The sequence below is a fragment of the Coptis chinensis genome, chromosome 5 (assembly GCF_015680905.1).
Source record: "Coptis chinensis isolate HL-2020 chromosome 5, ASM1568090v1, whole genome shotgun sequence".
NCBI lineage: Eukaryota > Viridiplantae > Streptophyta > Magnoliopsida > Ranunculales > Ranunculaceae > Coptis > Coptis chinensis.
Genome location: NC_141460.1, coordinates 9,820,936 through 9,834,208, shown reverse-complemented (window position 1 = coordinate 9,834,208; position 13,273 = coordinate 9,820,936). Strand labels below are relative to the sequence as shown.

The 13,273-nt window shown below is 41.1% G+C and overlaps 2 protein-coding genes across 2 annotated transcripts; both read right to left on the bottom strand.

The window, feature by feature from the left end:
- Positions 1-5,962: 5,962 nt before the first annotated feature.
- On the bottom strand, positions 5,963-7,247 carry LOC147496601 (uncharacterized). Its single transcript, XM_086559558.1, has 2 exons — positions 6,821-7,247; positions 5,963-6,739 (listed from the first exon to the last, which is right to left on the bottom strand). Exons 1-2 carry the CDS (start codon positions 7,205-7,207, stop codon positions 6,716-6,718), a joined length of 411 nt encoding a protein of 136 aa, XP_086415684.1. The 5' UTR covers positions 7,208-7,247; the 3' UTR covers positions 5,963-6,715.
- Positions 7,248-9,636: 2,389 nt separating this feature from the next.
- Positions 9,637-10,152, bottom strand: LOC147496600 (uncharacterized). The gene has a single exon (XM_086562615.1). The coding sequence runs from the start codon at positions 10,150-10,152 to the stop codon at positions 9,637-9,639; it is 516 nt and encodes a 171-aa protein (XP_086418741.1).
- Between the last annotated feature and the right edge of the window lie 3,121 nt (positions 10,153-13,273).

Below are 13,273 nucleotides of genomic sequence, written 5' to 3'. Positions count from 1 at the left end.
AGAGAGTTGAGCATGTTAGCTAGGTTGCAGTTGATATTTAGATTGTTGTCTGGAGATTGTTGTTGGTCCTAGTACAAGTTATATGTGTAGTGGGGATCGATTGACATCGGTATTAACCCCAACACAACCTGCCTCTAGTCGCAATTGAAAACAATGCAGTCACAACCCTCACTACAACCACCAATCCACGACTAGAGGACTTTGCCTAGTGGTTGGAGAAGTCAAGCGAAAAAGCCAGCGCAGCCCAGATTGTACAGAAAATGCACCAGTCATACAAAGCGTTACCATTCACCACAGAAGTCAGGGACAAACAACTTCCCACTGATTTTATTCAGGCAAAGTTCCCGTTGTACGATGGTAGCTCATGTCCAGGCCAGCACATAGCTTGTTTCAGCCAAATCCTGGTGCTCTAAAGCGCTCCAGACTTTGACTACCTAAAATGCAAACTTTTTCCAGCCAGCTTGAAGGACAAAGCATTAGATTGGTTCTACACACTAACTCTTGATTCAATCCACAACTTTGACAAGCTGGCCGAGACATTCGCACCAGAGTTCGTCCACAACAAGAAGAAGCAAGCTGACCTAGACTCATTGTTCCAGCTGAAGTAGGCACATGGCGAGACTTTTCGTGCTTTCTTAGGACGTTTTAGAAAGGAATTGCTATTAATGGAGCCAGGCCTCAAGGACAACTTTGCAACCTCGACATTCACCAACGCCCTCTTAGACGACTCCGAACTAGCAGGTTCTCTCATGCGCAACAAGCCAGAACACCTAGACGACCTGTACCACAGAGTCGACAAGTACATGAAGTACGAAGAATGGATGGCCCAGCGCAAAGGCAAGGAAGTCCTCACAATAAGTGACAAACGGGGACCTAAAAAAAGCAACCAATACTCAGGCAACAACAAGGACACCAACTCCCAAAAGCCATCGTACACCAAAAGAGAATTCTCCAACTTCTCCAGGACGCCAAGCCATATCTTGAAGAAGATATATACAACACTTTACTTCAAACCAAACATCAACAAGGTGATAGCAATACCAGGACGTCCATACTGACACTTCCACAAACTCCACCACCATGACACCGATGAATATTGGAACCTCAAGCACTACCTCCAAGACTTAGTCGAAGAGGGAAAACTGAAAGAGTTCCTGCCAGAAAGCGACCTCAGGTATAAACTGAATGCCAACCACAACAGAAGCAGGAGTCGTAGTCATGAACGACCTGCTCACAGAAGAAGCAGAAGCATAACAGCCCGACAATCTAAATCTCTAGGTCGGTCGAGGCATAACAGAAGACAGCACTCCTCCGATCACAACGAGGAAAAGGTAATCCACATGATTACAAATACCTCCAATAACGAGACCTCCGGTTGTGAAAAGCGCAGGCGCGTAGGAGTACTACAAGAAATCTACCACCTATCCCACAAAGTTGAAGTGATCACTCCCGCCAGCTCTCAAACTACGACCGCAATATCGTTCACCGAGGAAGATCTCGATAAGGTGTGCCTGCCCCATAATGATGCTCTGGTAGTGCACATCAAGATCAACGGATGGATAGTCAAGCGGGTCCTAATCGACCCCGGCAGCTCTTGCGACATCCTCTTCTACCAAACATACAAGGATATGCACCTGCTAGACTCGGTGATGATAGAGTCAAATGTGTTGCTCTACGGGATCAAAGAAGACCACACAAATAACATTAGAGACGTCATCCTACCAGTCTCCATTCTAGAAAAAGAGGACATGGTTAAAACCTCAATACACTTCAGTGTGATAGATGTCAAGTCATCATACACTGCCATCTTAGGACGCAGGTATATTCACATGATCCAAGCAGTTCCATCAACCTTACACCAAGTCCTGCGGTTCCCTGGACCCCGAGGCATCATGGAGCTCAGAAGCAACCAACTAGAAGCTCATCGATGCAATAAAGTAAGCACAACAACCAAGGCCAAAACTCAGGTCGTCCAGACAAACGACATCCCAAAGCTGCAAGATCCTCAAGCTTCCAGCCCTCCAGCATCAGCAACAGACAAGCTCAAGGAAAAACAAGCACAAGTCAAACCTGGAGAGAAAGTCAATTTGGGCACAAATGATGACCCAAAATTTGTCTATGTAGGGGTTGATTTAGACCCCAAGCTCAAAGAGCAACTTGTCAATTTTCTATCTCTAAATAAAGATGTTTTTGCTTGGTCGTATATCGATAAGCTAGGAATTGACCCTCAGGTCGCTTGCCACAAATTAAATATAGATCTAACTATAAAGCCTATCAAACAACGACCTCGGAAACTAGCACTCAAATTTCAAAAAGCCATCAATGAAGAGATAGAAAAGCTCAAAAAGGTTGGATTCATCAGAGAGGTCGAATACCCGACTTGGTTAGCTAACATTGTAGACGTCCTAAGAAAAATGGTCAGGTACGACTCTGCATCGATTTCACCAACGCCAACAAGCATTGCCCAGAAGACAACTTCCCCCTACCTCGAATTTACATACTGGTAGATCAAACTTGCGAACATAAACTTCTATCATTTATGGACACATAGCGGATACAATCAGATACCACTTGCAAAAGAAGACCAGGAAAAGACGTCCTTCGTAACTGAACAAGGAACGTTCTACTACAACATTCTACCATTCGGCTTGAAGAACGCCGGTGCGACCTACCAGAGACTTGTCACAAAAATGTTCAAAGACTTACTGGGCGACACTATAGAAGTTTACATAGATGACATGGTAGTCAAAAGCGCAAAGGCTGGAGACCACATTTCTCACCTGCAAGAAGCCTTTGAAAGATTGTGCCAAAACAAGATGAAGCTCAACCCAACAAAGTGTGTATTTGGAGTAGCCTCAGGGAAATTCTTAGGATACCTCTTCTCATAAAGACGCATTGAAGCAAACCCAGAACAAATACGAGCTCTCTTTGAAATGCCAGAGCCAACTTCCAAACAACAAATTCACAAGCTATCTGACATGGTTTTAGCCCTCAACAGATTCATCTCACGTGCATCTGACAAATGCAGACCGTTCCTGCAAATACTAAAGAAGGGCACAACATTCACATGGACAGACGAATGCCACAAAGCTTTTAACGACCTGAAGGCTTACCAATCAACTCGCCCGTCCTGTCTAAACCAAATGAAGGAGAAACACTGGGGCTTTACCTTGCGACTATCGACTTTGCCATCAGCTTGGTCCTCTTTCGCGAAAATAAGGGAATCGAAAAACCAGTCTATTTCACCAGTAAGACATTGACAGATTCAGAAAAGCATTACTCTCCAATTGAGAAAAAATGTTATCTTTGTTATACTCTGCTCTCAAATTTTGACCATACTTCCAGGCTCACGGCATCAAAGTCTTAACAGATGTACCCATCAAGCAGGTCTTGAGTTCCACCAACAAAATAGCCCGCATTGCCAAATGGGTTGAAGAACTCGGAGAACATCACATCAAATTTTTTCCCAGAACGTCTTGCCAAGGTCAGGTCGTTGCCGACTTCCTTGCTGACTTCCCCGTCGAAGATATCAACTGGGAACCCGAGCCGATTACTTCACTCCATCAACCAACCACCCCAGACACATGACACCTCTACGTAGATGGAGCTTGCAACAACATCGGTAGTGGACTGGGGGTTGTGTTAACTTCACCAGAAGGAACCCAGCTACAAAAGTCAATAAAGATTGATTTCACAACATCCAACAACGAAACAGAATATGAAGCGTTAATCATAGGCCTCCGCATGACACAACAATTAAAAGTCCGAAAGCTCAAAGTGTATAGTGACTCACAACTAATCGTCAAACAGATTACCAAAGAGTATGTGACAAATGGAGCAAACTTAGCCAAGTACGCTCAGGTCGTCAATGATATCATCAGCTCATCCACAACATTCTCTTTGGAACACATTCCACGAGAGGTTAACAAACATGCAGACAGCCTGGCTTTCTTAGCCTAAAAAACCCAAGATGCATGTCCCAGAACAATCTACATTGACATCCTAGAAAGGCCCGCCTACCAACATGAAAGTGTCAACGGCCTCACAGATTTCTGGCCCTCATCCTAAGAAGAGATCACTCAATCTTGGATAGGCCCATTTTTTAAATTTATCTTACATGGCGAGCTCCCAACAGAGGCAATGAATGCTCATGCCATATAATTTCAAGCTCCCAGATACATTGTGATCAACGGACGATTGTTCCGTAAATCCACAGTGACCCCACCTAAGGTGCATATAACTCCACGTGAAGGCCAACTCATTTTCGATGAAATTCACAAAGGCGAATGTGGCAACCATGTAGGAGCAAGATCTCTAGCTCATTACCCAAGGGTATTATTGGCTAGGCATGTACATCGAGGCAAAGAAGTATGTTCTCAAATGTCATCAATGTCAAATATTTGGTCACAACCACCTAAGTCCAGCATGGGATTTGATCAACATAGCCTGCCCGTGGCCTTTTCATATGTGGGGGCTAGACATCATGGGACCATTTATCCCACAAAAGAAAATAGGACTTAAATACATCCTTGTAGCCACAGATTACTTCACCAAATGGGTTGAGGCAATCCCACTTGTTTAAGTCAAGGAAGTCCACATCATCAACTTCATATGGACCAATATCATAACAAGATTTGGTCAACCCCACACCCTCATCATGGACAATGGAACCCAATTTTCCGGCACACAAGTCAAGGCATTCCTACAAAAATGGCGCTTCACTTAAACATTTTCTACACCTAGATACGCGCAAAGCAATGGCCAAGCAATGGCCACAAACAAATCCATCAAAGAGAATCTCCAAAAGAAGTTGGAGAGCAAGAAAAGCCAATGGCCAGAACAACTCGAGAATATTTTATGGCCATACAGAACCACAGCCCGAGCCAGTACCAACAAGTCTCCTTTCACACTTTGTTTCAGAACAGAAGCAATAATACCATCAGAACTTACAATCATAACTACACGTTCTGAAATCATCGAATCAGGAGAAAACGACAACATCTTATCCAAAGAAGTCGACCTCTTAGAAGAGTGAAGGGAAACTGCTGTAATATTCCTAGCTCGGTACCACAAAACCATCCAACGATCTTACAACAAGAAAGTCGTCCCAAGATCTTTCCAAGTTGGCGACCTAGTCCTCAAAAAGACCTTAGCACCAGCCAAGCTTGACCCAACTTGGGAGGGCCCATACATAATGCATAGAGTCATTGGAAATGGAGCTTACTAGATCAAAACTCAGCTCGGTGATATGCTTCCCCGACATTGGAATACAACTATATTCAAGCATTTTTACCAATAATTTTTCTCCAGATGTATCAATCAATATGAATAAAATTTCATCAACATTTCGCGTATAAGTGTTCTCCTTGCATTACATGAGTACCACACATCTTGCACTCGCTGCCCGATCTGGGATATCAAAGAAATCGACATAACACTAACGTCAGGGTTAAGCACGACTCAACCATAGTTACCACGCAAAGGCTAATTATTAATTAAATCCAATCCATGGTCCCCCAAAAGGACCACAAATAAACTTAACACCAATGCCAGGGTTAAGCACGATTCAACTGTAATTGTCACGCAAAGGCTAATTATCAGTCAAATCCAATCCAAGGTACCCCCAAAAGGACCACAAGTCAACTTAAGGCCTTTGAAAGGGTTAAGTTTGACTCAACTATAATTACCACTCAAAGGTTAATTATCAGTCAAAAATCAATAAGAAGTTCCCCCAAAAGGAACCATTCAATCAATACACACACCTAAGGACACGAAGAAACCTAGGTGCCAACTATGTGCATCTATCAGGTCGTACACAGACACTTACGACCTACAAGCATCAGACGATCTACCGAAGTATGACAGGTCATCGAGTCTACTACTATGTAGCACAGGTCGTCAAATAACAAAACAAAAAGCAAGGGAAACAATCACATTCATACAAAATTCACAGACAATCTCATTTCAAAACAAGTAAGTATTTTAAATACTTTACTTACTACAAAGTCGGTTAGATACTAGAGGCCCCTAAGTTATCATGGGAAAACGACCTCAGTATCTCGATAAAAAATAAAAGTTATCAGTATCAACAACAAAAGAAAATATAGTTCAAAAACTTCATCCATAATCAAACATATCACAAAAAGAGCAAAATTAGTTTACACGAGACAGATGCTCAACATTTAAGGGGTCCAGATTGTAGCCCTCTTCACCAACAGATCCACTAGCTAGATCACCACTTGCATTAGGCACTTCAGTTGGTTCGGTAGCTGGTACATCACTCAGGTCGGTTGGTAGATCAGATCGTCTACTAGCATCTACAACAGTACTTTCTACAGTCACTGTTGCAGCCCCACTTTCAACAGACCTTTTGAGGGTTTTGTACTTATATACTAGTTCTATATAATCATCCACTAGAACGTAGACATCACCGCTCATCACCAGATCAACCAGTGTCGTTGTACTCTTACGGGCTTGTTCAAAGAACGGCCTGTGATTGTTTGCTCTCAACAATCCAACGCGCTTAACTCCACCCTTTGAAGAGTTAAGAGATGGCTGCAATAAAGCCATCTTCCTAGCCAAATCTCGGACCTGAGCCCTCAACCTTACCACTTCAGCTCGTTCAACTTCTTGCACAGCCACCAACTTGTTCAAGCCTACTTGGCAACCTCCAGCTCCTTCTTGTACAGGTCAGAGATTGCCATCTCTTTCAACTTCAATTCCTATACATCACCAAAACCTAACAAGATAACAAAGTAAGTCAGGAGTCAATATTACAAAGCACAAAACAAAACAAATCGTAGGTCGGAGATAAACTTACAAAACACAACGAGCGATCCATGTCTTTCAGGTTCGCCTCCAAATCCTTCCCAGTCTCCAGCTGATGCCTATCTCTATCTAGAGCAATACTCTCCAGCAACCCATTCGCAACCAGCAAAGACTTGAAGATGCAGTCCTTATTCTTCACCAACCGCGACAGCCCACTCACTGGGTCATAATAGGTGACCATTTTATACAGAATGCTAGACTCACCAGCCTTATCACCTTGGAAAGTACTTCCAGACCCTTTGCATTTTTGGGCAGTTGGCTCAGTGTCACTAGCCTTCTTTTTGCCCTTGGCATCAGCCACACCAACATCAACTGCTAGCTTCTTCAGGTTCATTCTTTTAAAAGGAGCCCGTCCTGTTGAAGAACGACCTTCCACCATAACAAGTCGTTCCTTAGACTCAGGTCGCGTCCTCTTACCCACCTCAGGCTCACCACCCTTAGCTCACCTCTTAAACTAAGACCTGTGAAATGGAGCGGGAGCATCACCACCTCCTCCAGCACTCCCACCTCCATGACCTCCCTTATCATTCTCACCCACATCCGCAGGTCGTCTAGACACAGGACGGCTACCAGAGCCTCCTCCAATCGTCCTAGCACCAGAAATAGGTCGCCTCCTTTAATCCTCTTGATCCATCTCAGTATCCGAGCTAGGATCAAAGATGTCAAATACTAACTTTCGGGCCCTTTTCTTTTGCTCAACCTTCTTCCGGTTGAATTTCTCCCCTCTGCACTTCTTGAAGTAATGCGCAACCTCTCCCAAGACAGATTGTTTCTCCTCCTAACTCAAATGAGCAAACTTTTCTATAGCTCCGGTGTTCGTACGCCCACGAATAGCAACCTCTGCAAAACAAAATAAAGTTGTCATAATGTTCAAAGTATCAACTACCCTACATACACTACAACCTATAACATAACGACCTACCATCCCATTTTATAGTATGATTCGCCAACTCCTAGTGAGAAGGACAGTAATTACCCACAAGCAGTAAGGGCCTACGCCCCCAATCCTCTTTACTCACACCCACAATCATAGTAGATTTACCCTTCACCACCTGCAAACTAAACTTCATAGCAGACGACCTCTTCACAGAAAAATGCTCAAGCACATCCGATAAACAGATGTTATAACCCCTCTCATTCAACAAATCCAACACATGAAAAACTCTCCAACTATTCCCCACGACCTGACAAGGGGCTTTCCCACAAAAGTTCAAAACCTCCACAGTAAGACGTGAGAACAGTAACCTCATTCCAGCCTTCAATTGACCATAACAAACCACAACACCCCCATCCTGAGGAACGTAATCCAAGCCAAACACATTCCTCTATCCACTCAGGTCGTATATAGTCAGATCGGAGTCTACCCAACCAAACTCCTCCCTCAAATCAACAGTACAATCTATTGACCTAGGTGTCGCCTCATCAGCCATCGTCTCCAATAAGGAAGACGATGATGCCTCATCTCCACTACGCACCCTAACACCACCATCTTCATCACTCACGGTTGCCTCCCTCCACTGATCCAATGCAACTTCCCCACTCAAACTACCACTAGTAATCGACATGACAAAAGCAAAAAGGAAATAAAAATATCTAATTTTTTAGATCAAAAGAGACACACCTGAAGACGAAAAGTTGGAAAGTTTTTGTTTTTTCTCTTTCTCTGCTTTTTCTTCCTTTGTGTTGATAGAATAAGAAAATGAAAGACCGCCAGACACTAAACCCTTCAGCTGCACAAATCTCGAAAAGAAACAAAATGTTTTGCCTTCCCCACAAAATGCAATCATAACCTCGCCCACAAACCTGCAGCGAGTTAGGCCCATGGATTAGAACCAAACAGTTCCCGCACATTTTTCAAAACCATTCAAACAAACCAGCTGTGTGACACGTGTTAAAAGCTTTATTTTATCTTTTCTTTTCACTACACTGCTATCCAAAAAAATAAAATAAAATAAAGGGGGTTGTGTAAGTACCCTCCATTCTCAAACCAGTCACTACAGCACACGTGTCCAGGTTGTACCTTCATAGCTCATATATCCCTAGGTCGTACTATGTCACCAGGACGTAACAACGACCCAAACTCAGGTCGTCCCAAATATCAAACACAGTCATATATGGAAGCAAATGATCTACCGCGATCCTGAAGCTCAGTCAACGTACCAATGAAGGAGACATTTATTTTGTATTAGCAGACGTAATGACGAATCATCAATATAGCACAAAATATGGATCTACACTTGATAATGGCCTGGAGCAAATAAGGAAGGTCAGCTCAAACATCTATAAGTAGAGAGAGATGAGTTATATAAGCTAAGGGTTGATTCAAGTTCACCCAAAAAACTTGATACATAGGCAACTCTTATCCCAAGAAAGAGTGTAGCCATTCCCTATCAACCTCAACATTAGGTTGTAGATACAAATCCACACCTCTACAATGGCCAAGGCCTATATGGAACATGCAATTTCAAAAAGTTTTTGGTAACATAATATAATATTAAGTACAGATTGCATTTCTTCAAATAAAAAGAAGAAGAAGAAGCTAGCTAGAAGAGAAAGTCCATTTCAGCTCAGATTGAAAAGTTGAGACCATTTACATGACAGTAGATAGTAAGCCTCAGTATGAAATGAGGTCCTACACCATCTTCCTACTAGCGGTTTGTACATAGTACATAGATTGGAGTACAAGGTTGTGAGAGTATTACATAGGCTGCAATTCACGGCCTTGTAGACTCTTTACATGAGTACATATATGGGATTATCAATATATTTTACTTCTACTTTTTGAATAGAGGCATAATGATATTGATATCAGACTCGACCCACTGCCACCAGTCGAGATGGACTAACAAGGTGATACGAGCCATATCCCTTAGCAAAAGCGCATCCTGGACGGATTTCATCACCATCAATTTCTGATAAGACTGTGTAGAACATATCGACATCACATGGTAGCACCAAAGGTCCTTCACAGTTGTGTCCATATTCCAATTCAGCCTCCTCCAGTAGCATCTTGAAAAGGGGATGATTGATGCAGTCCGTCTTAATCACAAAACGCTGTCTTTGAATGCCTACGTAGACAGAAAAGCAACCTTCAGGTACAACTTGACGTCGTGTTTTGCGTTTATCGTGCTTCGGTGAGTCTGGGCTACAGGGCCATGATTTGGACTTTGAAGTGAAATCAATAGGAAGCCTGGAAAACTTTTTGCCACCACCACTGCCAATGGATCGACATTTCTCCAACGTCTTGTTGATCAATCCTGTCTTCCCTTTGGGATTGATCAATCCTGTCTTCCCTTTGGGATTACCGACCTCTTTTTTTTCCATGAAATGTTGCAATAATAATAAGTCGTATAAAACGGAGACAAAAGAATGAAGGAAAAAGAAAGTTAGCTAGGCGAATTAGACCTATAGAGTAGAAAACAAATGCACAAGAACTTGGATCTTTGCTATATATCAGACACTCTTAAGGAAGAGCCACCGATGTGGTGTAATAGGCTGATTATATTTATCCTCTATCGTAAACCAAATTAAACATAACTTGCATCCTTGGTCTCATAGTATTACTCATACCTTCCTATTCTCAAAAACAAGGAATGAACACCCAGAAGAAGAACGAAACAACGAAATCAAACAAAAGAGGACAAGACAAGATCGAAGACTATATCAACGTAATGAATCTAACATCTATGCATATACAATATCGACCTTGTTTCAAGTTAAGGGAGCTGAGACAGCGGTGATTTGTGTAAGGATGAAGAAACAGAAGAGAATTTCAAAGGATATGCTCACTTTCTTCTCTATCTTGGAAATCTATGCCTAAAGGAGCCAATATATACTGATCCTGTAAAGCCCATACCCATCAATAAATAATGTTCAAGATAAGCCATATGTCAACGCAAATAATTCCTTTAAAAACAGGTTAAATTGTTATTATTATTTTTCTTTAGATCCCTTCAGGAACAGGCCTACTTGCTAGTATCCAAGCGCCTGATAAAATGGACAAAACGAAAGTTGAAAAAACCTAGACAGGTTTAATCTGAGACGGTTTTCTTTTTTGTTACTTGTCACTAAATAAAATATATTGAGTCAATGCTCATTCCGGGTTCATTTTTAGTTATACACCAACATCTGTTAGTTTTTAATCCTAAAAACAACAACATGTGTTACTTTATCAACATCGGGCACTGCTCATTGACCATTTTGAAATGGGGTACACTGCGCATTGTGACATTGGGACTCTCATTCATGCCACTAGGTAACGTTTCTACGCTCAGCTAGTAACATATGAATAGTTGCTCTGATTGGTATACTCTAACCATTGAATTTGAGCATAGCCGCTGGCGCACTTGTCCCTTGCGCTACGGCGAAAGTTAAGATCTGGTTTAGGGGTAGGGTGAATCAAATATTAGTCCCGCACAAGGTTCAGCTGGGCATATCGGTATATACCAGGTGGCAAAATTATATAGCCCTCCGGCCATGTCGACTATTTGCAGAGCAGTGGAGCTCATTCACCTAATTTTTTGGGTCCAAGACTTCAACTTATTAGGGATTTATGTGGGCTTCTTGATAGATAGATTATTATTCTTAAGGAACAGGTAGTTTATTTAGTACAATAAGATAAATAAGTGTCATTTCACTAAGAAGAACAAATTTCTCTCTACTAGATTACCAATTTCACCTACTCACTTTATTAATTTCCTAAAACAGGTAAAGGCGATGTTACAACTTACAAACTATGCAGTTGAAGTGTTAATCGGCAGCAAATTGTTCTAAAAGCTTATAACGATTAATTCTAGTAACCGGAATTAATTGGATAGATGTATTATTTAAAATGAAAATATGATATATAAATTTATTTTAGCATATATATTTTTTGGATTTTTAGTTTTTGTTTTTGATAAAATATAAAAAAATTTGGATAAATATGTGGTTGTAAGGATTGTATACCATAAAAAAGGATGTGATCTCAAAAATTGAAGTCTAGTTCCAATCCCTTCAATTCGTCTCTCTCCCACCCCACAAACCAAAACAAAAAAAAACGGATGAAACCCAAATGCTATAGTGTCTCTCTTTCTTCCTTGGGAAGATTAATCCTTACCCTTACTTACTGTAAATTCAATCTCAAGGGTTTCACTAGTCAGGAAAGCAGATGAGTTCTTCAAAATAATGCTGCCATTAAGATAAAGGTATAAGGAAAATGGATTCTTGAGTTGTATGCCGAAATCAGATGTCTAAAGATGTATGGGTCCTTGGGACAACAATTGTGCAATATCTTTTGCACTTCAATTCAAGAAATTTGGCGCTGGGTAAAAGCGGCGCTTTTTCGAAAACGATTTTGCGGAATCGGACCAAATCGTCTGATTTTTTTATCCGCTTAGATTTGTATATTTTTTTTTCCTAATCGGATAGGTGAAGTACTAGTTTTTCTTTATTTTTGTTGGAGAGTAGCCATGACAATAGATTACTACAAAAAATAATAAGCAAATGACCGCCACTGTCAAGCTAAATAGTAGTAAGTTTAGATAAGAATCAAAATCAACCAATAGATTAATCAAACTTAAACTAATTATGAATTGGAAAAGACAGAATGTTATGGTGAGCCAATCACCAGTGTACAGGATATATTTTATATTTTTATCAGAAATTATGACAGTTGACACAAAGAAAGAGATCGTTTTAGTTTGATCGAAGTTTTATTACGCCATGATCAGCAAATTCCTATTGAACTACAGTTGTAAAGAGCATATGAACTAGTCAATTCTATAATAGCCTAAGGACAAATATTAGATGAGGATGCTCCAGAAATTAATTATAAGGGTGTGATTGTGTGAATTCTTATATCATCATATTTAGTAGTAACCGGTGGGTGGTCTGCCTAATCTTAACTTAGATATTTCAGAAAAAATAGAATAATGGATCCACACCTACTTATATGATTTTCTTCTATTCATTTCCTTCCTGTAAAACAACGAAATTCCTTAGCAGACTAGCAGTACAAATATAAATCTCTAAATTTGTACCACCACAACAATTAGGTACAGTAATAGTCAGCGTATTATTCAGTGTTCAAAATTAGTTGCCATGCATGGCAGTATTTCTTTGTTTTTAAGGATCTTAGTAACTCGTGAAGAAGGTGAATTCCATTTTCTTATTAAAATATTACGATGATAAAACGTAACAAAAAGAAAAACGGTTTCTTCAACTTGCAGGATGTCACTTGCAGGAGTTGCAGGCGTGTTGCCAAACTAAGATCCAAACAATCAGTGTCACTCTTAGCGGTCAGTGTCACCCACGCGCGGTCACTAAGTCAACGATACATCTAAGTATCTAACAGATAAAATGATTTGTGACTTTGTGAGCGCAAGTCGCAACATGGTTCTATTTCAACAAAGTCAATAAATGCAATGCACGTAGCTTCGTTTCTAAACTCTAATTAGACAAAGAT

Coding starts and splice junctions, on each gene's coding strand:
- LOC147496601 (XM_086559558.1), bottom strand. CDS start 7,207: ATGGTGGAAGGTCGTTCTTCAACAGGACGGGCTCCTTTTAAAAGAATG. Junction 6,740..6,820: donor TGGATCGCTCGTTGTGTTTT/GTAAGTTTATCT, acceptor TTATCTTGTTAG/GTTTTGGTGATGTATAGGAA.
- LOC147496600 (XM_086562615.1), bottom strand. CDS start 10,152: ATGGAAAAAAAAGAGGTCGGTAATCCCAAAGGGAAGACAGGATTGATC.